The sequence below is a fragment of the Leopardus geoffroyi genome, chromosome A3 (assembly GCF_018350155.1).
Source record: "Leopardus geoffroyi isolate Oge1 chromosome A3, O.geoffroyi_Oge1_pat1.0, whole genome shotgun sequence".
Taxonomy (NCBI): domain Eukaryota; kingdom Metazoa; phylum Chordata; class Mammalia; order Carnivora; family Felidae; genus Leopardus; species Leopardus geoffroyi.
In genome coordinates, this window is record NC_059336.1 from 109563711 (window position 1) to 109590439 (window position 26729).

General features: G+C 40.9%; 1 protein-coding gene across 6 annotated transcripts in view; it reads right to left on the reverse strand.

Moving 5' to 3' along the window:
- Positions 1-21805, reverse strand: part of RMDN2 (regulator of microtubule dynamics 2) — a 78510-nt gene extending 56705 nt beyond the window's left edge. For 3 of the 6 annotated variants that reach the window (XM_045447110.1, XM_045447109.1, XM_045447113.1), the window contains exons 1-2: positions 3831-3971; positions 2494-3207 (exon numbers count right to left, since the gene is read on the reverse strand). In XM_045447110.1, coding sequence (XP_045303066.1) covers positions 2494-3207; positions 3831-3847 — 731 coding nt within the window. In that variant the 5' untranslated portion in view covers positions 3848-3971. Of the gene's footprint in view, positions 1-2493; positions 3208-3830; positions 3972-11545; positions 12014-19570; positions 19747-21688 lie in introns of those variants that run through there. The other 3 variants (XM_045447112.1, XM_045447111.1, XM_045447114.1) reach the window with 3 other exon arrangements.
- Between the last annotated feature and the right edge of the window lie 4924 nt (positions 21806-26729).

Genomic DNA, 26729 nt, shown 5'->3' on the forward strand with positions numbered 1-26729 from the left:
ATCTGATAAAGGATTAATATCCAGGATATATCAAGAACACCTACAACTCAACAACAAAAAGCAAACAACCCAATTAAAAAATGGGCAAAGGGTTTGAAGGAATATTTTTCCAAAGAAGATACACAAAAGGCCATGAAAGGCACATGAAAGAATGCTCAATGTCACTATGCATTAGGGAAATGCAAACCACAATAGGATGCCACCTTGTTAGGATGGTTACTGTCAAAAAATAGAAAAGAACAAGTGTTGGTGTGGATGTGAGAAACTGAAATCCTTGTGAGCTCTTGGAGGACCATAAAATGGTGCCTCTGTGCTATGGAAAAAATACGGTAGTACATCAAAAAATTAAAAACAGAATTACCATACAATCCCAGTAATTCCATTTCTGGATATATAATCAAAAGAACTAAAAGCAGAGCCTTGAAGAGATCTTTGTACACCCATGCTCATAGCGGCATTATTCATCACAGCCAAAAGGTAGAAGCAACAACAAAAGTGTCCATTAACAGATCAAGAGATAAGTAAAATGTGGTATATACACTCAAAGTAATACTACTCAACCTTAAAAAATAAGGGAACTGTCACGTGTTGCAACATGGAGGAACGCTGAGGACATTATGCTAAGTGAAATAGCCAGTTACAAAGAGACAAATACCATATAATGCCACTTCTAGAGGAAACAAATTCACATAGACAGAAAGTAGAAGGGTGGTTGCCGGATGGGAGAGTGGGAAATGACTGTTTATTGGGTCCAGAATTTCAGTTAGGAAGATGAAAAAAATTCTGGAGATAAATGGTGATAATGGTTGCATAACCATATGAATGTATTTAATGCCACTAAACTTAAAAATGGTTAAGACAGTAAATTTTATGTGATGTGTATTTCACCACAAATGAAAAACTGAAGTAGAAAAAAACTTTTTTAAGATACACGCTAAGGGGCGTCTGGGTGGCTCAGTCGGTTAAGCGTCCGACTTCGGCCCGGGTCACGATCTTGCGGTCCGTGAGTTCGAGCCCCGCGTGGGGCTCTGGGCTGATGGCTCAGAGCCTGGAGCCTGCTTCCGATTCTGTGTCTCCCTCTCTCTCTGCCCCTCCCCCGTTCATGCTCTGTCTCTCTCTGTCTCAAAAGTAGATAAACATTAAAAAAAAAAATTAAAAAAAAAAAAGATACACGCTAAAAGGAGGAGAAAAACGCAAAAGTAAAAGTAACATCTTAGCCCAATGATACAGGTTTAGGGGGCATTTTATCATGACATACAATTGAAAATAATGCCAATTCCTTTCCTCTACAAAGACTAGCTATATTCTAACTTAAGTATTTTTAATGGCCTATATGCGTTTTCCATTCATTACTTATTCTGATAAACATTTATAAACTTTAATATAGTGTGAAAAAATTGAAAAATATTTACTCAAAAATAAAATTTCGGGAGACATTTTTTAAAATAAAAATTTTATTTAAAAAATTGTTTTAATAAAAATTTTGGAAAAAGTCTGAAAAATACTCACTTTTAAAAATAACGACTAATCTATGAATCTATTACGTCTGATATCGAGTTCTCTGAAGTCCCAGACATGCACACACAAATGTATATGAAAATTATTTAGTCAAAATAACTGGTTTCAATATTGAAATATTCTACATATTTCCATTATAATATGTTTGTATTTATAATTTTATCCTTATATTAGTAAAAATATCATCTGTCAGGGGGATGTCTGGCATGAGAAATGCAGCTAACAAGGCTAATATAAATGAAAATTTGCAAATTACTGAATATAGCTCTAGAGATGACATAGGTAGGAATACTGTCCCTCATGATTAGAGTAGGATAAAAGAAAATGTTAAAACTCTCAAAGAATGTCATATATTTAGAAGACCTACATATCAATGTTTGATGTTATTTTCAGATCACAGAAATATTACAATCATCACCCAGCAATTTGAGACTAGTCAATTTGTAAGCAATTTGTTAAAAGCCAGAAACAGATTAATAACCTTTGACTTCCAAACTCCAATAATGTCAATAAACTATCTTTAAAAAAAATTACAGCAGTTACAGTTAAATTTAGAATGCAACATGAAGGTCTTTTTTTTCCCAAAAATGCAGTGAAACTTAGGAAGACAGAAGATTTCTGTGAGAACTTGAGCAACAAATACCATGGACTATGGAGCGTGCCTGGTGGAAAAATTTCTGCTTTGAGCTACCCTTCGAAGAAAAGGCAAACTCTGAGGCGACCTTATTTTAGGAACTGTAATAGATAAAGATGTGTCTTCATCTTGAGATGAAATAGCAATGTTTTCATCTTCCAAGGAATCTGAGGCAATGTTATTCTGAGGTGGGATAAAGCTGGTAGCATTTTTACAAAGTGAAGAAAATCCAACATTACAGAGAAACAGGGGAAGTTACTCTTTGAGAGGGATGCTATTGAATCCTAGGTGGAAAATGAAAGATACAGTGACTTTGAGAACCAGGATGAAAGGAAACTTTCCTTGATTGGCCTCTTCCTTCGGTATCAGTAGCAATCTTGCTTTGTTGACAGGAATAGGAAATTATAGTGGGAAGAGAAAGTAAGGTGGCCGTGCTGTGTTGGTAGATGCTTCCATCAACAGTGTTCTGATGGGTTGAAGAGTTAGCTTTTGCTTCAAAATTCATAGAACATCTAATGTTATATTTGGGACAACAAGGGCTTATATATTTTTCAGCACTAGTCATACTTGAGCTTTTAGAAACTGTTTCAACTTCATCTGGATTAAAGATTTTATGACCTCTTGATTGAAGATCAAAAAAACTAGTACTCTCATAACAGGAAATTATACTAAGTCTAGGGGCAGAGAAAAGTCTTTGGGATCTAAGGCCAAAATGGTTTGAGGAGAATTTTACATCACTGAAGCTGCTTTTTTCTTGAGAATCAAAATTGGCTCTACTTTGTTGACAGTCGGGGAAAATACCGCTTTTCTGAAATTTCACAAATAAAGAATGTTTTCTTCCAGAGAAAGATGAGTGAGTAGATGCACTTGATGAAGAAGATAAATTTTTACTTCCTCTGCATGAACTGACTTTACATACTGCAGATAGACGGGTTCTTTTAGGATCAAGAGATATAGTTCGATGAGTAATGGAAGAGAATCCAAGGTGCCGGTGGTCTGAAGTAACTTGATCTGCAGGATAATTTGGTAGCAAGCTCTGGTCGTCTTTGCAGTGGCTAGAGTGAGAAAAGTGTCAAATGAGGCAAAAAAATAGGGAGCAGAGGTGGAAACCTGCCAAGGCTCCTGAAGAATAATATCCACTTTATCAATACGGAAACAATGGGGAATGAGAAAATAATGGCGTCTGAATTCATGGTCACCCAGATGTACCCTCACAGAATGCCCTAGTCTAAAAGATTATCTCTACCAACACAATACCTGCCCAATCTACTAAATTGGGGGAAGATAAGTTGAAAGACTCAGGGAAACAGGCAGAAAGAAAGATCAGGGGAAATATACGAGAGGGCCGGAGAACAAAAGTCTCCCCTGAAGAAAAGGGTAGGTCTTCCTGTTTCAAATCATAGTATCTGTTTGAGACTCTTGAACTACTATATTTAAAGGAGTTAAGTAGAATAAATTTATGCCCTGTTGACTACTCCATTTTAAAATATTAACCACGATGGATGAAGTGGGACCTCTCTAGAGAGAATACTGTAGATAAATACCCACATATTCCAGAGATTCAGTTACTATGGGAAACCAAAGGAAGCGATAAAGCTTGGTTTATGAATGCTTCAGTGTTCTTTAGCACATGAAACATATGTAACAGTGGGTTTTCTTTTTCTTTATAAAGGCTTACCTTAAGCATTTTCCCATGTTGAATTTAATCCAAAGTAAATCTCTCCCTTCCTTTCTAAGCCATCATCCTTAAGCCATAAAATGCCCTGTGTAGGTGGAACAGGTCAGAAGACTGAATGTTTAAGCTCCACGTGGAATTAACATGGCAATAACACAGAATGTGATGACAGCAGACTCTAGAATCTAATGACATCAGGTCAGGATAAAATTGTTCTGTGGCTCGCCTTTCTGAAAAGCTGCAATTCACGTGACTGGGGAATGTATTCTCTAATTCCATCATGTTCGAGGAGTCAGCCAACAAATCAAGGACGAGAAAACAGTAGGATAAAGGCAGTAATGTATATAATATCTGCACAATCCTTTGCCCAGGACTGTCTCTCTCACTAGCTGCCCTACGCACCCCTTGGCCTACTAATTCATTCTACTTTCACACGAACACTCCTAAAGGCTTTTACACCCTCCGGTGATATGGAAAAGTGACCATTACAGACTTTGGTCAAAAGATATATTGAGAAGGAAAACAGAAACATAAATAGCAAACATCATTCCCCCCAAAATGCAACAAACCTTATCTACATTGGCAGCAAAGGCTGCCATCTGAAAGTGTGGGCCACATGTGCAGATTACGGAGATCTGTGTGCGACTGTTTCTGACCCCGGGAAACAGCTTATACTCATTTCAAGACAAGGTTAACAGAGTTTTCAGAAAACAAATACTGTCCTCTCCTTTTCCAAACCAACCTGGAGCATTAGCTGTATAACAGGTGTGTGTGTGAAGTCACAGATGACATAAAAAAACGGCCTCAAAAACATTTCTACTCCTCAATATCCTAAATACCCTGTTACTACCTCTTGTTTCTGTTCCCTTCCTCACAGTCTTCTTTGGGAAACCTTTGGACAAATTACTTTTCAAAAGGCCGAGGCCTCTCTAATTTTCATCATACAATTGCCAGTTTGGTAATCTGATGTTACCCTCCATACAAGCTAATACGTTCATTACCGTTAATGTTTCACATGCGGTTCTTGGGTCAGAGAGACAGGACTTTCTTCGGCGCACAGCAAATCAAGCGGTATGATCACCGGCATCCACGTGCTGGTTCTCCCAGACCCCAGGTCCCACAAGGGCATTTGCGTCACTGATTTGCGTCACAAAGAAAGGATCGCTCAGTTTTTCACCACAGACAGTAAGCAAATCTGCTAAGAAACACGCAGTTGGCCCTGGAGGGAAACATGACCTCATTCCTCAGGGTTTCTCACCACAATCCTGAGATTTGGCCTCGATAAACAGTGGTCAGGCAGACCTTACACCCTTCACAAAAATTAGCTAAGACGGAACACCGACCTCAGTATAAAATGCAAAACTGTGAAACTCCCAGAAGATACCACGGGAGAAAAAAAAACCTAGATAAATTTGGGTGTGGCAATGACTTTTTAGATGGAACACCAAAGGTCTGCTCCCACTTCCTGGATCAGTCTTCAGTCCTTCTTTGGCAGGCTCACCCACTTCTGCCCGTTCCGGTCGGTACTGGTTCCAAAAGGCTCTGTACTCCACCTCTTCGCTCTTCCCATGTGACACATTCTGCCCGAGCGATGTCAGCCGTTCCTAGAGCATCAGCATCGTACACATTCTGGAGGGATGCCTGGAACAGGAGCAACTTTCCCCGAAGACATGCTTCTCACAGCCCCTTGGCTGCTTCCTTTCACAGGCCTCAGGCGGGTGAATGCCCAAGCTGGCAGTGACTTCCATCTATTGCCAAGTCCTGCCCAGAGGGTCTAACAACTGGCTCTACAATGCAAGGGAAGACTTGGCCCTTGTTGCTGTTGTTGGCCTTTGGGGCTCCGGCTAAAACTGGAATACAGTGTGTCTCTTTAACATTCTCTTACAATTTTTTTTGTTAATTCTGTTTGACTTGTGGGGCTTTGTTTTATTTCCTAATGGATCTTGAGTGTGAACCCAGTGCCTAGCACAGAGTAGACGCTCTCATTGAATGAATAAAAGGAACGCCAAGTTTTACCTTCCTTTGTTGTTTCATTTTTATTTTTTATAAAGTTTATTTATTTTGAGAGGGGGAAGAGAGAGAGAGGGAGAGAAAATACAAGTGGGGGAGGGGCAGAGAGAGAGAGAGAGAGAGAGGGAGAGAGAGAATCCCAAGCAGGCTCTGCACTGTCAGCACAGAGCTGAAGGCAAGGCTCGAACTCACAAACTGTGAGATCACTACCTGAGCCGAAATCAAGAGTCGGACACTTAATGGACTGAGCCGCCCAGGCACCCCTCATTTTTAAAAGAAATTCACAAGGGCGCCTGGGTGGCTGAGTCGGTTAAGCGTCCGACTTCAGCTCAGGTCATGATCTCAGGGCTTGTGGGTTCGAGCCCCACTTTGGGCTCTGTGCTAACAGCTCAGAGCCTGGAGCCTGCTTCAGATTCTGTGTCTCCCTCTCTCTCTGCCCCTCCCCCACTCATGCTCTGTCTCTCTCTCTCTCAAAAATAAATAAACATAAAAAAAATTTTTTTTAATAAAAAAAAGAATGAAAGAAATTCACAGATGAGAAGACCAAAATACAAATAAACTATGAAAAGATGCTCAATCTTATTAGTGTTCAGAGAAATGCAAATTGAAATAATGATTAGTTACTGCAACCATCAGGTTGCCAAAAATTAAAAAGTCTTAACTATAAGAATTTGTATGGGAAAATAAGAGTTCTCACAAACTGGCACACTCTAAAGAATAGTTTAGTTATACAGAATAACAATATATTTGGTTTACAATTCAGCATCCAATTCTAAGTATATACTTTCAAATCATTCCACATGTACCTAAGGGAATATGAAGGTGTTCAATAAAGCATTGGTTAAAAGAACAAAAAAATGGTGACCTAAATAAACATCTATCCAGGAGGAGAGAAATTAAGGCATATACCTACGATGAAATGCAACATAGCAACTGAAAAGAATGAGGTATATTTACATACATCAGCATGGAAAAAATCTCAAATAAAAACATTTGATGCAAAAGTGAGTAACAAAATGCTCTATACCATATAATGCCATTTATGTAAATCTTAAGACCCAAACACCATTTATTCATTGTTAATGCAAACATGCACACCTAGGGGAAACATTCGGACTTTCAAAGGAAGAATCTGCACTAACTATAAGACAATAGTTACCTCTGAGAGAAAGGACTGCAAAAAGGATTTCGATTACGTGTAGTTTCTTATTTTCAAAAATCCGATACAAAAACCAATTTTTGTGTGCAAATGTGTACTTCTACAACATGAAAGAATACAGAAGCACCTGGGGCGCCTGGGTGGCTCAGTCGGCTGAGCTTCTGACTTCGGCTCAGGTCATAATCTCACAGTCCATGAGTTTGAGCCCCGCGTTGGGCTCTGTGCTGACAGCTCAGAGCCTGGAGCCTGCTTCGGATTCTGTGTCTCCCTCTCTCTCTGCCCCTCCCCTGCTCATGCTCTGTCTCTCTCTGTCTTTCAAAAATGAATAAATGTTAACAAAAAATTAAAAAAAAAAAAAAAAAAAAGAATACAGAAGCACCCCATCATGAATATCTGAATTTGTCTTTCTCTCAAGGCCTTGAGAAATGGAAGTCCAACCTTAAAACGGACTTAGCAAAAGTAAAAAGTAGTAAGAATAAAAAATGTAAATGAACTAAAAGCAAACATTGTATTTTGACTCATGAAATGAAAATGTAAAGAGTTTTCTTTTTTTTTTTTTAATTTTTTTTTTTTTAATTTTTTTTTTTTTCAACGTTTATTCATTTTTGGGACAGAGAGAGACAGAGCATGAACGGGGGAGGGGCAGAGAGAGAGGGAGACACAGAATCGGAAACAGGCTCCAGGCTCTGAGCCATCAGCCCAGAGCCTGATGCGGGGCTCGAACTCACGGACCGCGAGATCGTGACGTGGCTGAAGTCGGACGCCTAACCGACTGCGCCACTCAGGCGCCCCAAAAATGTAAAGAGTTTTCAATAAAATCTCAAAAGTCTGTTTCTGGGGCGCATCACCATTCCCTGTATTTGCAGAAGTACTAGGTATTACGGCTTGTATTATGGCCCGCTGTTCTTTTGGGGGTAGATTTGTGGGGTTTTTCTTTTCAAATAATCAGAATTGTGTCTGTTGAAGCTATCACATGATGGAAAATGCCTAAGACAAGAAAAAAAGAAAGAAGGTCCATAGGGTCACTATACAACCCTGATTTACCTAACAGAATTGTCTCATTTTGAAACACATGTATTCTTTGTAAAGCCCAGTTGAAATGAAGCATTATGAGTTTATTATGGGATATTACTTTAATCCAAACTGTTGAAAGATGGAACTGTTGTAAGAGAGGTTTCTAAAGCTTTACATAACACTGTGATTTAAATAACCTTTTAGGAGCGCCGGGGTGTCCTGTTTTGGCTCAGGTCATGATCTCGTGGTCCGTGAGTTCAAGCTCCACGTCAGGCTCTGTGCTGACAGCTCGGAGCCTGGAGCCTGCTTCGGATTCTGTGTCTGCCTCTTTCTCGGCCCCTCCCCTGCTCGTGCTCTGCCTCTCAAAAATAAATAACCATTACAAATAAATCAAAAGCTTTTTACACTCATGGTTCAACAGAGCAGTGTAGATAATGGTTGACCGAGAAAAGAACAGTGAGCAGCCTGAAAAAGAAGATGAGCTAAAAAGTTTTCAGAAATAAGGCAGGACTTCAGTTTACGCTGAAAAACACCAACATGAACTCGTGACCTGAAAAATACTGACAATGACTTTTCTTCACCCTGACCCTAAATGGGCCCAAACAAGCTCCGGTATCATCCTGCCTACAAACAGTGTGTGTCTTTACACCCAGATGCTGCTTTCTAGTGCTACTTGTCACTGAAAGGAACCGATGCTGCCAAGGCAGTGACTGACTCCAAGCCTTGGAGCAGGGACAGAAACAAAATCAGCGAGACATAATATCACCGAGAAGCACAGATGCTTTCCAAGAGTTCGGGCTGGTGCTAAGAAGGAAAAAGAAGAACGCTGACGGGCCCTCCGACGGCCCCGTTATGAGAATTTGAGCCTCAGGCATGATCGGATCTACAACAAAGTAGATGAAATCAGCTAAATCCAAAAAAGGCATAAATCCCTAAGTCCATGATGATGCTGTGAACTAAGACATCATGCAGAAAACGCTAATAATATTTGCAGAAAACACGTTCTACTGACCTACCCACTCAAGTTGTTGATGCCCCCGAAGGATACAATTAGGTTTTTTTCCTTTCCTTGTGTAAAACAGTGTCAGCAAATTGTGACTGGCATCTCTTTCACTAAAAGAAGTCAAAATCTCTGGGAACCTTTAGCAAAAGATAAACTTTACATATGGAACATGCAATTGTCATTTGATGTTTTAATTTTGCTGTCAAGGACACACCCCAACTTAAATGTGGTGATGGGACTAGGGCAGAATCTGACCATGACCAGTCATTTCTGTCCCATGCGAGGTTTATAAGGACAGGCAATCTAAACTTTACACAAGTATACTTTATAAGGACTTTGTTTTTATTTTATCTTATTTTAAAAAATGTTTAACGTTTATTTATTTTTGAGAGAGAGACAGACAACATGAGTGGGGAAGGGGCACAGAGAGAGGTAGACACAGAACATGAAGCAAGCTCCAGGCTCTGAGCTGTCAGCACAGAGCCCGATGCGGGGCTCGAACTCACAAACTGTGAGATCATGACCTGAGCCGAAGTCGGATGCTCAACCGACTGAGTCACCCAGGCGTTTTTAAAAAGTACTTTATTCACTTAAAACGTTTGACTCTAGGTTTTCATTTAGAAAGGTGTGTTAAAAATCTTTATCTTATTCCTCTCTCTCAAAAAAATATCCAAATTAAGTATTTGTTTGGTGGTTTTCTTTATTTTATTGAAGCACTGCTAAATAGGAATAAGTTTTCCTCTACTCTATCAAGAGCCATTCACTGTAATCTAGTCCTGGTCCTTATCTCTATTCTAGTGTTCTGTTGCTAACAAAGGCACCCAAGCTCAATCTTGACATCAGTCTTAAAGTTTTTCTTATCAGCTGTCTGTGACTGTTATTCAGAAATTTCACAAATTCTTTTGAACTCACATAAACAATTTATGCCTACGCTGCTACTTGAAGTTACTTAAGTCCCACAATGACCTTCTTTTCATTTGTTCCAAACTTATCTCAAACTTTATCAAAGGTTGCCTCTCTTTCTAGAATTTTAGAATTTCTTGAACAAGACTGCACTCAACCACGGTCTTTTTAGATTAAGGGCCACTCGGCCTCTTGATCTCCACTCCTTCATCAGGACTGCCATCCCCCCTCCCAGTCTAGCGGATCTTCTCTGGCTGGTCCTTAGTTCCATTATATCCTTCCTGAGATGTGATTGCCAAAGGGACTCCTCAGGAGGAAATGCTACAGAGTATGTAGATAAAGGTTGGATAACGGCTGCTGCTCTTCAAAAACTCTCATCGATGTCTAATGCTGTATTGGGATTTCTGTCTTCATGAGACTACTGAGCTGCTATTCTCTATACCCTTAACGATTAACTGATGTCTTTTGGAAGTTACAGTTCTGGATGATTTAGAACTATTTTCGGTTCCTTTTAAACACTCCATTGCCAATTTTCAAAATCAGTCCACGATTTGTTGTTGCTCAGGAACACAAATGTCTAAGGCCTTCTTGTTATCTGGAACTATCATGTATCTTCCAGTATCTGAAAGATATTTTCATGCAGTTATGTGTCCGGTTTATGTATAAAAATGCTAAGTAATTCCAGTCCTAGCATGATGTCAAAGACCTGATCAACCATTTACATTTCTTTATCTATGAAATCACACTTTTATCCCTCCTGGTTGTCCCTTCTCACCAGATCCCTTCTCTCAATTCCATGGTGATTTAGCAGAATACTCACTCGTTCAAGAAATATTTATTGGCATCTACTCTGCTATGTACAAGAATAAGGTGTTAAGAACATGGCAAAGGAAACAGAGTGTCCCTGCCCTAAAGAATTTCTAGCGATTATGTATTTATCTGCCTATTTTACTCCCTCACAAACGCTAGTTAGGCACGATTTCTTTACTCATAAATCATTTGTTTTTCTTCTAAAGGAATATTATTTATGTTCTTGGCTTTAGAACTCAGAGGATGAGCACTGAAGACAGTGAAGATGACCATGAATCACGCTAACACTTTCAAATCTTTCCAGGTCTGCACTGCCCAATTCGGTAAGCCACTAGTCCTGTGGCTATTTACATTTAAATTAATTACAATGAAACAGGATTAAAAATTCAGTTTCTCAGTTGCACGAGCTACATATCAGGTGCTTAATAGATATATGTGGCTAGTGGCTACCATAACGGCAACACCGATTTAGACAATTTCCATCATCACAGAAAGTTCTTATATAAGGGGTCATACCATGGCCACATACAAAAACAGGTTACACATTTTACAAATAATTACTGGCTTTTTCATTACTCACATGATGTCACCTCGTACTAGTAAGTTACTTACATTCCTCTCGTCAAAGGAGTCTGAACTATCTTAAATACAGACCACGATTGAGTGTAGTTTTAAGTATGATGTAAGCCAAAATAATCATTCCTTTTTATATCTTATTAATAGCAGGATATATAACTGGACGTGCATAATGAAAGTACCTAAATAATAGCAATAATGAAATCATCAATTCAACATGGGAAACATCGTCAAGAAACTTACCCTCCTTCACTTTCTGCTTCCTCTGAACTATTACCTGTTGTGGGACTTTGAACGGTGGCAAGCCTTCTTTTTCTAGCTCTGTGTTGAGGACTTATCCTATGAACAGTTATTTTCCCTCCAAGTTCACCTTGTATATATTCCTCCAGCTTTGGAACGATTTCTTTAAGGACTCTGATTTCCTCTTTGAGTTCTTCCATATTTGTCAGTAATTCATTTAACTTCTCCAGTATCTGAAGCTGCCTTCCTTGAAAGATTGCTACTGTTCCACGGCCATTATACATTTCATCTTGAAAAGCCATCGCATCAAACTTACTACCCAGAGAAAGAAATTTGGGTAAATTCAGTGCTGTCCTTGGTTTACGAGTCTTGTGGTACCATAAGAGAAGCAAGCTGATTCCAGTAGTTCCCACCATGATGCCAAATATCAGGTCTTTATTTGTGGAATGAGGCATTTCTTGGGTTTTGTTTCTAAAATTGAAAGCATAAATGTAAATGAATGTCGTTTCTGTCTTTGCCCAAGACAAAAATATGAAGGCTTTCTCAATCAACAAAAGCCAAGTCTACAGGAAAAACAACACACACGCATACAAACACACAATAAATCATAAATGGGAATATGTTTACCTCTAAAAATGTAGTGGCCCGATAGAAATATTTGCGTTAAGGATATCACTGAAGTGCGGTGAAAAGTAGCAACTCTAATTCGGAATCTGTATTCTACATGACTGATTTGAAACGTACTGTATCACGTATTTTTAAAGAGTATGATAATGGTAAAAGAAAAGCATCATCATACATTTCTGAAAAAAAAAAAAAAACGACTTAAGAATTCAAACTGTGCTTAACTGTGTTTGAACCCCTTATAAAATGAGTGTGCTGATTTCTGGGTCTTATCTTTAAGCAAGTCCAAGGAGCTTTTTCTTAGCACCCAGTTCACATGTATACTTAGAATAATAAACAACATTTTAAAAGCCCAAGGATTTAGAATATAAAACATAGAAAGCTCTGGCAAGTTTGTAACGCACCTCATCTCTGTTTTATTCAACATGGAGAGCAAAACTGCTAACATGTACAGGCGTTATCTCTGGTCTTCTTTTTACCCAGAAGTCCTCTGCTCCTTACATGTCTATTTCTGTCTGAAGTCTTAATGTTGTTATTTTCTTTAAATTTTCCTATTTTTTAAAGTAACAAGAATGTCGTTTCTTAGAGTCTTTTCTCCATCTGAACTTTCACTGTTTGCATGTAAGGCTCAAGCCTTAGCCTGCCTAATTCCACGTAAACTCAGCTACTTTGACTAAATGCATCATAATCTTTCTTTGGTGTACCCCATCGTCACTAGTTTTATTGCTCATCTCTGGTTTTAAAATCGGAAGACCATTAAAGGCAAAAAAATATAAAGCTCCCTTTTCTTCCCAGACTTTAAAATGGCAGTAAATATATTAGTATTGTGATAAACTTCTGTGATTAGAGCAAAATACACTGAGGCTTTTTATAGACTTTGAAGTTCTCAAAATTATTTTCCCATCAATTTCCACTATTGTGTAAACAGGTAAACATCTATATTAAATGTTGTTAGCAACTTGGGGAAAATGTTACAAATAATGGTAAACTGTCCATTACAGGTATTTAAATTCACAAAATTTTTGGTTTGTGTTTCTTGACACTTTCTCCAGGAGATTAATACAGCACTGTCACTTTGATTCCCAAGAAAGAGGAAACAAACGAAGTTAATTAAGTCCTCTGATCTCCCAGGCTATTATTAATTGGAGGCAACTTCTGGACTATGGCACAGAAGGGGAAATCCAAACAAAGCCTGGTAGTTTACTGAGTTGAACAGATATCAGAGTTCAGAGAAACCGAAGCACGTAGAATTTGTGTCACACAGTCCTGAAGATGAAGGGGAGTACGTAGACAAAGAGCTCTAGAAATATGCATAGGGGTCTCTTTTTTTTTTTTTTTTTTTTTTTTTAATTTTTTTTTTTCAACGTTTATTTATTTTTGGGACAGAGACAGACAGAGCATGAACGGGGGAGGGGCAGAGAGAGAGGGAGACACAGAATCGGAAACAGGCTCCAGGCTCTGAGCCATCAGCCCAGAGCCCGACGCGGGGCTCGAACTCACGGACCGCGAGATCGTGACCTGGCTGAAGTCGGACGCTTAACCGACTGCGCCACCCAGGCGCCCCAGCATAGGGGTCTCTTAAGTCTTTAAATGAATACCAGTCTGCAGATGCACGGAGTGAAACCCCATCAGACTAGTCAAAAGAAAGCATATATTATATATATGCCTAAGATAAGAAACAAACAAAAACAAAAACAAAAACAAGCACAGCCTATGGGCAATATCAAGTAGTCTAACACATATATAAAGTTACAGGGAGGAAAAAGGGGCATAAAAAATATTCGAAGGAAAAATAGCCAAAAATTTTCTAAATTAAACAAAATCTATAAACCCAGAGATCCACAAAGGTCAACATAATCCAAGCAGAATTAAGTAAGCAAAAGTAAACCCAGGCACAATGTTATTAAAACACTGAGACCAGTGATAAAGAAGAAATCTTAGAAGTAGTCAGTGGGAGGGGTGCCTGGGTGGCTCAGTGGGTTACGCGTCTGACTTCTGCTTAGGTCATGATCTCACAACTCAAGAGTTCAAGCCCCGCATGGGGCTCTGTGCTGACAGCTCAGAGCCTGGAGTCTGCTTCAGATTTTGGGCCTCCCTCTCTCTCTGTCCCTCCCTCACTTGCACTCTGTTTCTCTCTCTCTCAAAAATAAATAAACATTTAAAAAATTTTTTACAAAAGTACTCGGGAAAAAAATGACATATTGTGTACAGGGAAAAAGGGATAAGATTACAGCAGACCTTGTCTCAGAGACATAGCCTTAGAAACTATTCAAGCAAAAAAAACCAATGAAAGTACTGAAAGAAATGGTCAACTTACATTTTCATATCCAGTGAAATATTTTCCAAAAATGAGGGTAAAACAAAGACTGTTTTGGGCAAAAGTTGAGAGAATCCATGCCATGAGACAAGCACTGAAAGAAATCCTAACAAAGGTTCTTCAGGCAGGAGGAAAATGATAACAGACAGAAACTTGATCTACACAAGAGATGTAATTCACCAGCAGTGAATTACACCAGCAGTGGCAAATACGTGGGTAAATACAAAAGTCATTTTTCTCACTTTAAGATTTCTTTATAAGGGCGCCTGGGTGGCTCAGTCCGTTAAGCATTCGTGGGTTCAAGCGCCACATCAGGTTCTCTGTTGTCAGTGCACAGCCCGCCTGAATCCTCTGCTTCCCCCTCTCTCTGCCCCTCCCCCGTGTGTGCCCATGCTCTCTCTTTCTCTCTCTCTCTCTCTCTCAAAAATAAAGAAAAACACTAGAAAGTAAAAAAAAAAAAAAAATTCTTTATAAAATATTGGCTTATTACAGCAAAAATAATAGCAAACTATTACATAGAAGTAAAAAATTAGGACAACTGTAGCCCAAAGTATGGGAAGGGACAAGCAGGATATACTGTTGCAAGGGTCTTGGATTATAATGCAGTGTCATAATAATAAGTTAAAAGATGTACATTTGTAAATCCAAGGGCAAACACTAAACAAACAAACAATAATAACAGTAAAAAAAAAAAAAAAAAAAAAAAAACCTCTACAAAGGTATAAATAGTAAGTCAAGAGTGGAGATAAAAATGCAATACTAGGGGCGCCTGGGTGGCTCGGTCGGTTGGACGTCTGACTTCGGCTCAGGTCATGATCTCACGGTCTGTGAGTTCGAGCCCCGCATCGGGCTCTGTGCTGACAGCTCAGAGCCTGGAGCCTGTTTCAGATTCTGTGTCTCCTTCTCTCTCTGCTCCTCCCCTGTTCATGCTCTGTCTCTCTCTGTCTCAAAAATAAATAAACGTTAAAAAAAAATTAAAAAAAAAATGCAATACTAAAGATATTCAATTAGTCCAAAAGAAGTCAGGGAAGGGGGAAAAAAACAAATGGGCAAACAGAAAGCCAGGAAAGAGAGAAGAAATCATGTCATGACTCTACAGGAAAAATGGTGCCAAAAAAAGATGGAGAAATAACAGTATTTCTGTTTGGGAATGGACGAAATCCAATTTTTTTCTAAAAGGAAGATAAAATGATGAAGTAGAAGAAAGATCAGAGAATCACAGCAGCAGTGAACTTGAGAAAGCAGAGGGTTGGAGGGACTGCAGTGCCCAAGTACAAACATTGACCTTAGATGGAAACACAAACCATTCATTCATAGTAATGAAAGAAAAGGCAGATTATGTGAACAGATTGAAGGTGGGTGGATGTGACAGTGGGAGCTTATGAAAGTCCTTTGTGGTTGCTTCATTGTTCTAAGTGAAATAGGAAACAAAATAAACAGCCGAGAGTGAAAATAGGGGAAGGCACACTGGAAACATATGAATTCCTATGGTCTATATCCCATGATCTCACATACTTAAGCAATGTATTGTTTTGGGGTTTTTTTAATTTCTTTTTTTATTTTTTTAACCTTTATTTATCTTTGAGAGAGAGAGAGAGACAGAGCATGAAAGGGGTAGGGGCAGAGAGAGAGGGAGACACAATCTGAAGCAGGCTCCAGGCTCCGAGATGTCAGCACAGAGCCCGACCTGAGGCTCAAACTCACAAGCTGTGAGATGGTGACCTGAGCCGAAGTCGGATGCTCAACGGACTGAGCCACTGGGGCGGCCCAAGGCACTGTTTCTTACACTCTAAATGACCAACTAAATGTGGTGTTTCAAATGATGCCCTATGGGAGAGCGAATAAGAATATTTCCAAGATGGGGCACCTGGGTGGCTCAGTCGGTTGAGTGTCCGACTTCGGCTCAGGTCACGATCTCACGTTCGTGAGTTCGAGTCCCGCGTCGGGCTCTGGGCTGATGGCTCAGAGCCTGGAGCCTGTTTCCGATTCTGTGTCTCCCTCTCTCTCTGCCCCTCCCCCGTTCATGCTCTGTCTCTCTCTGTCCCAAAAATAAATAAACGTTAAAAAATTAAAAAAAAAAAAAAAAAAGAATATTTCCAAGAAGTCTGCCTAAAAGAATGTCTCTTTAGATTCCTAAATAATACATTAGATGATACACATGGAACACACGGAGTATCCTATCTGGATGTTCTATTTCATTACAGGTCTAAGTGTAAAAGAGAAGGAGTAATGATTTTAAAATAATTTTCTACGGGGCACCTGGAAGGCTCAGTTGGTTGAGCATCCGACTTCGGCTCAGGTCATGATCTTGCTTTTGTAGGTTCAAGCCCCGCATCGGGTTCTGTGCTCACGGCTCAGAGCCTGGAGCCTGCTTTGGATTCTGTGTCTCCCTCTCTCTCTGCCCCTCCCCTGCTCACACTCTGTCCCTCTGTGTCTCTTAAAAAAATAAAACGTTACAAAAATTTTAAATAATAATTTTCCAGAAATTACCTCAGATGTTGGTGAATATTATACCCAAGGGAATTAAGAATCCCTTCTCTTAAAGCCAAGGATTCCAGTAGAAAGCCCGTATGCTTAATCTGGCCTGCCTGACCTCAGCGTAGTTTGCCTAGAATTGATTTTTTTTTTTTTCAACGTTTATTTATTTTTGGTACAGAGAGAGACAGAGCATGAACGGGGGAGGGGCAGAGAGAGAGGGAGACACAGAATCGGAAACAGGCTCCAGGCTCTGAGCCATCAGCCCAGAGCCCGACGCGGGGCTCGAACTCACGGACAGCGAGATCGTGACCTGGCTGAAGTCAGACGCTTAACCGACTGCGCCACCCAGGCGCCCCTAGAATTGATTTTTTTAAGCAAAAAGCATTTTTACCTAGTTGGTAGAAACTGAACTGTAAGTTAACCATTTGCCCACACCTACCCCATCCAGGAGACATGCCAGCAATAGATTGGGATCAATTGTAACTTCAGCTGAAGTTGTAGGTAATTATTATTAGCCGTACTCTTTTATTTCCACAAAATAATGTATCACCAAACTAAATTATTTTGAAAGACTATTGCAAAAAGGCAACAGATACAAGAAAAGGCCCTACATGCTCATGGCTTCCATTTGCATCGTTATCTAATGACCAGGCGTAGAGCTTGGACATCTTGGCTTTTTGTCAATAAAAAGATTAATGCAGAATGTTCATATGCTGATCTTGAAGTCTATTAAAAGAAATCTTCCTATTCTGATTGTTTCTTGGCTCATTCCTGCCCGGCCTTCCTTGACTTTTACGTGAAAAAACGTAGCCTGCTTTGAAAAGTTTTTTCATTTAATAAGTAAATAAACGGAAGTCAAAATCTACCCAGGAAGGCGATCTTTTCCCTGAGATTGTACCAGTTTAAGGAGATGGCAACGAGTATCAATTTTGTTTGAGCTTTTCTTTAGGGATTACACCAATTCCAAATTACCTCTTTGAGGCAGGTCCTACTATCACCTCTATTTTGCAGATAAGCAAACTGAGGCATACAGCTGTCAAGTCATTTACCCAGGGCCCATCCAACTAGGACAGGAAAACTGTCACCCGGGTAATTCCTGGATGTACTGGGGCATGAGGAAGATTCCGAAAGCATCAGTAAGGACATGAAGGAGAATGCTGGCTGGGCAGAGATGTCCAGAGCAGAAATATGACTTCAGAACTATTAAAATCAACTGGGGGGAGGGGAAACTAGAATCAATGGAGCAGGTATTGCTTTTAAACAACCACAATTAGAGCCTAACAGTGCACGGTATGTTGGAGTTTTTTATCAGCATAAAATAAATGTGCTTCTAAGCCACCACTTTGAAAAATGCCACACGTTAAAAACAGTAACTAGCAAAGTAATAGATCAGAATACTTGCTTGCCTGCAGTATAATTTCAAAGGTTATGTTATTTACGCAACTTTTATGTTTAATTATCAAATTAGCACACACTCACACTTTAGTATAAAAACACATTAATTAAAAAAAATCTATTGACTAGATAATCAAATGCTTATCATTATTCCTGTTACGAATTTCGATTTGTAAGGTGCTAGCAATAATGGTGGAAAATGATAGGCATTATTTTAATAAAAATTATTGGCATCTAAAATTAATGGGCAATACATAATTATCTGCAGATGAGAACCAGGAATCTTACTGAAGTAATAAATCATGAAAATGTTAACACTAAAGAAATTTTAGATATGTAAAATTTTTAGATATGTAAATTATGCTTTACCCAGTTACTTAGAATGTTTTCAGCAATATCCAGCACATATCTTCGTTTAACTCATCAGCGGAATCTCAGGGGTAAGTACATAAAATATGTAATTCTGGTACATGAGATGTATGAAAAATTTTGCAAGGATACAGGAACATCATGGGTTACACGCAGGCCTGAGGTTTATTTCCCAAGGGATTGTCTCTGAGACCTTGACTTGGCAATCAGATTCCCCACAGCGACCTGGATAACCTGATACTTTATAAATGAATTCTAATACTCCTATTTTATCTAGGTTTTCACTGTTTTTCCTGTAATTTCTTTTAAATTTAGGGGTCGCTGACGTTTGGCTTATTTGCAAATGTTTGTGGCACTGAAAATCTGGCCTTCTTTTCGTGTAAAACAAAGAATCGGAGTCTCAGCAAAACACAACACAACACAAATGTTTGCCAGAGGCTGAAAGGTCAGACCCAGGGACGAAGGCTAAAGGCGACCCAGAGTCTCCGGCTGAAACTCCCCGGGTCTGCAGGGACCCGCCGGGGCCGCGGCAGCACACCGCCAGCTTTCCGCGCACCCACGACGGGCGGCCTGCGTGGAAACACCGGCGAGGGCCAGGGCTGAAGCTTCCAAACGCCGGCTCGGCGGGGCCGCGCCGGGGAGGAAGCCGCCCCAAGCCTAATCTGACGCACCGCGGCGCCGGCCAGCGGGAGGACGCCTCGCAGGGAACCGGTGGCGCGGAGCACTCGCGCAGTACCCGGAAGTGCCGCCTCAGCCGACGCCGGAAGTGCCGCCTCAGCCCTCCGCACCCCGGCCGCGTCCGGCCCCCGCCCGCCGAGTCGCCCGCTGCCCACCTCGGCACGCACCTGATTTCGCCGGACGGGCCTCTCCGCCGTCGGAGAACCGGGGCCGGGGACCTGCGGCCGAGCGGACGGGAGCGGAGAGGAGCGGCGGGCGAACAGCAGTCCAGAGCCCGCGGGTCCCCTAGTCCGGCCCCGCGGCCGCCGCGTCCTGACCCAGATAGCGGAGGCGCCGGGGGAGGAGCCCGCGGCCGCTAGCCCTACGGCTCCCGCCTCTTCCCGCGGGGGGTTTGACTTAGCCGGGCGGGCGCCCAGCGCACCTTTCCCAGAAGGAGAGTGCGCTCCCCGGGCGCCTCGGCCCGCACCGCACATTGTTGCCGGGATGTCGCCTCCCCTCCAGGCCCGTCTCCCCCGGGGCCACCTGCCCTGGCTCCGGGCCACCCGCGCCTGGCTCAGCGCGTTCCATCCCATCTCTGCAGCTCCCCGAACCCGCTGGCTCCCGCTGGCCCCCTTCCGGCGCCGCCCCCTTCCCCATACCCTTTTTAGTTCCCCCTTCGGGGCACAACCTTGAACTTTGATCTGCAATACAGGGTAGCTCAGACGTCTTACACTACTTAGTAATCGTGTCCGCAACCACGTTTTCCTGACTTTAGCTCACGTTCCATTTTAATGAAGAAAATCCCCATCCTCTTCGTACCCCCACCATCCTGAGTTGCCTTTATGTGAAAACCACTGTCTTCTCAGATTTTACCCAGTTTCGAGATTTTACCCAGTTTCACGTTCTGTGGTTTGTATAATGAAAACAAACTGCCAAATAAAAACTACACGTTCAAAGAGCCGCGGTGGAGGATAACTGAAGCTCCAAGTTTCCCAAGTCAGACCTGCAAACGAGGGAGAGCCAACAGCCACAGCAAAAATACGTGTTACACTTACTTCCTGCTTCCTTCATCACACGAATTATCTTATTCCATCTTCCCAGCAATGCAGTGAGATAAAGAACGTTGCAGGTGAGGTAACCAAGGCTTGGAGAGGTGAAGACACTTGGCCCCGGCCACACAGTCACTTTTAGAGGCAATAATCAGGGGCCCTTGGGTGGCTCAGTCCCTTAAGTGCCCGACTTCAGCTCGGGTCGTGGTCTCATGGTTCCTGAGTCGGAGCCCTGCATCAGGCTCTGTGCTGTCAGCATGGAGCCTGCTTGGATTCTGTCTCTTTCCCTCTCTCTGCCCCTTGCCTTCTCTCTCTCTCTCTCTCTCTCTCTCTCTCTCTCTCTCTCTCTCTCTGTCTCCAAATAAATAAATAAACTTTAGCAGCAATAATCAAACCTAGCTTTGTCTGAGAGCCTTTCCTCTTGACCACACCCTGTGAGCCCAGCCTGGACTGCAGGCCTCCATGCCTGATGGACCACTTGACCAAGAAGGCTCAACAAAACAGCTTTCCTAAGCACATTACAGCAGTTCTTACGTGATACTGTCCTGTCAGAATCTCCCACCCCAGTTATTTGGGATTCAACCCTCACTGTCTCTTACAAGAGGGACTGAATCTCCAGATCAGAGGACTTTATCCTATGGGGAGCTTCTCTCTAGGGGTTTACCATTATCTCTAAGCCACAGGATGCATACAGAATTAAGGTGGGTCTATCGTGTTCAGGTTAGGCTAGGAATAGACTTGGGGAAAAGAGGAAAAATAACGCTGTGTCTAATGCAAGCAGGGTGTTTCGGGGGCATTTTTCCTTTTGGGGGACCCCTGAAACAAGAAACACAAGAAAGTTATTCCCCCCAAGTGATGAGATTCCTATGACTAAATTGGACCTTCCAAGGGAAAAATGCTTTTTTTTGAAAAAGGCATAAGAATAATTTTATTAACTGTTTCCACAAGCCTAAGTAATTAGTGTAATAAACTACGTATTCATCACTTAAATACAATAAAATAGTTGACCCAATATTCCTGTGCTGAATAAATCTTAACAGGTATTTTAGAAAAGTATGTATGAAAGAAAAATTAGCAACAATATTTATGTAATACTAGTTAGCAATTCAGTGTTGAAACAATTTATTAAATATGGTTACCTCATTGAAATATGGAGTTCATTTTAAAAACTTTCTGTCTGGCTAGAAAAATTAAGTTTTTGTTCAGTGAAGAAAGACATCTGCAGAAAGGCATATACTTTGCCTGATTGATACTAACCTTGTTCGACGATGATCAGTTTTTCCGGCACACTTGAAGAGAGGAATGAAATTTCTTCAGAAATTGCAGAAGGCTTTTTAAGTCACATTCTTACACTAATTTTTTTTTTTTTTTTTTTTTTTTTTTTTTTGGTCGGCCTGTTCAAAGTTCAAAGCACAGCCTTGGATCTACTTGAAAATGGAACTCAACATATTCAGAGTATAGAGTAATTTTGCCCCTCCCCTCTGCCTTTTTTCTTCATCTTGAGAGAAAATGTTCAGGGACATTCTTGCTGATTTATATGTCAACTTCACAGGGCAAGGTCAGTTTCTTTGTGGCAGATTCAAAACAAAGTCAAATGTTCATCAGTTAGGCAAAACACTGTTGCAATACATGTATGTACAAAGTACTTAAAATAACTGGATGGTTTTAATTATACATAAGGAGAACAAAAGATTTCATTTTGAACCTGGGTGATAGGCAAATTTTGTAGGAGGTTCTGCTGGGGAAAATTTAGGTTAGCAGTTTCCCAGACCTACTCTCCTCAGACTATACAAACAGAAGTCATTTTCTCCTTAGACGCAGATCTCTTTCAAAAAATTATTCAGTAGACACAGCCTCTTGGTATGCAAATAAATCTGTAGGAAGAATTCATCCTATGCCACAAGAGAGACACATTAATTAACCAACCATTGTTAAAAATTTTTCCATTTTATAAAGATTGTAGTCCCATCATTATAATTAAGACGTGTAGACTCTCATTCAGAAAAGTGAATGTAAAAACAGATGAAGATTGGAATTCATTCCCGTAATGATTTTAGAAGAAAACTTGCTTCATAAAGCAGGTGTCTAACCCATAGGCATTATGATCCAAAATAATTGTGGTTTGTTTGGAACTTAGAACATATCTTACAAAAATCATGCCATAATTGTGCTTTGTTTTCTAAGTAACCCCATAAAATCCTTTGTAATCTACACAATAACATACTATATGGTTTCAGTTAAATTCTCACTCAGAACTGCTGATGTCAGGCTATCACCAATCTGTAGCTATGGCCTTCACTGTTTCCACTTAGGAAAAAAAAAAAAAGAAAAAAGGGACTTGTCCCGGCCAGCTGCAGCAGCTAATAACTGTCCGATGAAAAGAGAGACCCCATATTGTAACTATTGCATCTGCTTACCTGCTAATTAAAAACAAAACAAAACAAAACAAAAATTCTTCCTACCTCCAACCACAGGATCTGCTGAGTTTTCTAGCAAGAAAAGAACTATCCATTCAGCCACAGGGTAGTCACTCATGGTACAGGAAGTATAACTCAAGGGGGCTGTCTGTATTTAATAAATGAAAGACTCTTAAACTAATTTTAATCATTGAGATATTCACATAGAAAAGTGCAATGCAACTTTCCAGAGTGACAGTAGTTTAAAAAAGTACATTCAATTGTGAGAACCCAACTTTCGACATAAAGGCACTTCTATCATTATGGTTTGCTAAATACTTGTTATTGTGAAGGCACGACCAAAAGTAAGTACTAGTATTTTCTCCTCCTTTTAAGGGGTAAAAGCTGTAAAGATCCTTCAACAAGATGATATAATTGCCAGGGTGCCTGGGTGGCTCAGTGGGTTGAGCGTCCGACTTCGGCTCAGGTCATGATCTCGCAGCTCGTGAGTTTAAGCCCCGCGTCAGGCTCTGTGCTGACAGCTCGGAGCCTGGAGCCTGCTTCGGATTCTGTGTCTCCCTCTCTCTCTGCCCCAAGCCACTCGCATTCTGTGTCTGTCTCTCTCAAAAATAAGTAAACATTAAAAAAAAAAAAAAAAAGATGATGTAATTGCCACTCTGGCTCAGGTTAGAGCTTCAACAGCATCAAATATCTAAAGGAAAAATGAAAATTTCAGTTGATCCAAATATTTTTAAATACTTTGCTACCACCAATTATCCTTCCGCAAAAAGCTTCTTAACCCTGCTTTGCCTTTGGTGTTTATACCTTATCTCACATGGGGAACTACCAAAAGCTGTGAGAGAAAACTTTCCATTCACAGACTTCCCTTCTTGATCCCCCAACCATTCATCAGCCCAGTGCAGGAAACCACTAACACTACTCTCACTAAGGCGACAGAGTCTCCTGATTTCCCAAATTAGTGGCTTTTGATCTCTTTGGAACAGGGTTTTTCAACTGCAGTCCTACCGACTTTGGCGACCAGAGAATTGTTCGTTGTAGGGAGAATTCCCTGTTGTGGGATGTTTAACAGCATCCGTGGCCTCCACCCTCTAGTTAACCGGTAGACCTATAAATTGACATGTAACTTCATGGAATGTCAGCCCTTACTTAACAGTGAATAGCCCAAACACTCGTGCATTCTTCTAAAGAATTAAATACCCCCTGGGCAAGCTTGTTAAGCAATGCTGCAACATTGAAAGAATGTGATGTGAGTTCTGAATTTCTAAGGTTAGATCATTTTTCTTAAAGCATGGGCCCAGGTCTGATTCATTTTTCTACCCTCAATACTTGGCATTCACTAATATACATCTTGAATGAATAAAAAGACTGATGGATAAATTCAAATACCTCAGCATCTATATTCTTTAACCTGAAGTCTCAACCTGAAGTTTGGCAAGTTTGCACATACGTAGCCAGCCTACGTGATTGCTTTAAAAAATGTTTTTTTCGTAAACAGTTAATGCCAGGTAAGGTACGTTGTGGAGGAGAAAGGACCATTGGTCATGGAATATGGAATTTGTGGGGAAACGGAGAAAGGACAACTCAAATATCCAAAATTAAATGGAATTTTTGACTTCACCTCAAAGACTTAAATTTTGCCTGAAGCTAGCTCTGGTTATCAAACCACTTTTTCTCATCAGGATTATACTATCCTGTGTTTGGAATTCTTTCTAAATATGTATACTTCAGAAAGGTTTAGTGTCACTGGTTTCTGCTTTGCAAGGCCCATTAAATCTTGTAGGTAGCATTTGTAACTAAAATAGCAAAGTGAATGATTAGGACATTTATGTGCATATTCATCAACTAGACTGCTTGCTTATTTTGTAGACTCTGACCACCAAGACTTCAGATTCTTAGCTTTTTTTGTTTGTTTTGTTTTAAAATACTTTTTTTAAATTTTTTTAACGTTTTTTTTTTTATTTATTTTTGAGACAGAGAGAGACAGAGCATGAACGGAGGAGGGGCAGACACAGAATCGGAAGCAGGCTCCAGGCTCTGAGCCATCAGCCCAGAGCCTGACGCGGGGCTCGAACTCACAGACCGCGAGATCGTGGCCTGAGCTGAAGTCGGACGCTTTACCGACTGAGCCACCCAGGCGCCCCTCAGATTCTTAACTTTGAGATGGGGCCCAGGAACTTGCATTTCAAAATATTCTGGGGGCCCCTGAGTGGCTCAGTCGGTTGAGCGTCCAACTTCGGCTCAGGTCATGGTCTCGCACTCTATGAGTTCAAGCCCCGTGTCGGGCTCTGTGCTGACGGCTCAGAGCCTGGAGCCTGCTTCGGATTCTGTGTCCCTCTCTTGCTCTGCCGCTCATCTGCTCCTGCTCTCTGTCTCTCTTAAGAATAAATAAGACAATGGGGCGCCTGGGTGGCGCAGTCGGTTAAGCGTCCGACTTCAGCCAGGTCACGATCTCGCTGTCCGTGGGTTCGAGCCCCGCGTCGGGCTCTGGGCTGATGGCTCAGAGCCTGGAACCTGTTTCCAATTCTGTGTCTCCCTCTCTCTCTGCCCCTCCCCCGTTCATGCTCTGTCTCTCTCTGTCCCAAAAATAAATAAACGTTGAAAAAAAAAATTTAAAAAGAATAAATAAGACATTAAAAAACAATTAAGCAAAATATTATTCTGACTTGATGTCACATGGGCCACCCTTTGAAGAAACTTTGCACTGTAACAGTATTTCTAAAGTAAAAATGAGATAAGGCAGCGTTATACTGGAGGAACCACTGTTAAATCTGTTCTTTATTCATTTTTGGTGTTTTGTGCAAAAACAGAGGTTCAAAGACCGTGTTGAAAAAAGAAACCAAATGAAATTCAGGTTTGGGAATCTGCGTACCTCTTCAGGGGTCCTTCTTGCAATTTTTCCTGTGCACAGGGACGAACAGGTGAACGAGTGCAAAGATAAGGAAGGGTAAGAAAGGCCCACGAGGATCCATTCTCAAGATTCCAACTCTTGGTACTTTTCATTTATCTTGTACACTATGGCTTAGGCACTTATTAGACTCACTTCCTGAGATCATCAATTAGATCGTTGAAGGGAATACACAGGGGGTTTCTTTAAGAGTTGTGGTGGGAAGAAGAAAACTGTAAAGAATGAAAATCTAGATGCACACAGTCACGAAAAATAGTACAGAAGCTCTCCACTCTGTGCTCATGTATGTTTGCAATATCTGAATACCCAGGATGATAAGGAAATCATCTATTTGGTCTGTCATGGTACTATGCAAGAGCCATTGAAAAGCACCATGGAGTGCCAGAGAAACCCCGATGGGGAACAGATCCAGACTAGGAGGAAAAGCTCTGAGAGGGGTGGTCCTGAGAGGACAGAGGGGCTGGGAGTAGGGTGGACCTCCAGAGAGAATGAAGCATTTAGCTCTGGAGAATAAAATGGAGGTGAAAGGGAAGGGGACTCCCTCCCTTTAAATCCAGGACAGTTAGAACACAACCTAAAATATTTTTATTCCATTTTCACAGCGTATGGAAATTAGTTCTCTTTCCTATGACTTTTAATGTATTGCTTGACTGCAAGTAACAGAAAACCAACTTGACATGTCTTAAACACTTAAGGTTTTTATCATCTCATATCTCAGAAAGTCTGGAGATCAGATTGATCCAGCATCTCAACAGTATCATTAGGAGCCAGACACTTACCATATTTCCAAGCTGCAACCCACTGCCAGTTGACTTTTGCCTTAGGCCTGCGTCTTTATGGTTGGAAAATGGCTGCCCCAGCTCCCGGAATCAGGCCCTTTCACCATTGCTTCAAAGGGCAGGAGGGAAGAAGGAGGCCATCTCTCTTTTTTTTTTTTTTTTTTTTTTTTTTTTTTTTTTTTTATGACTAAGGACAA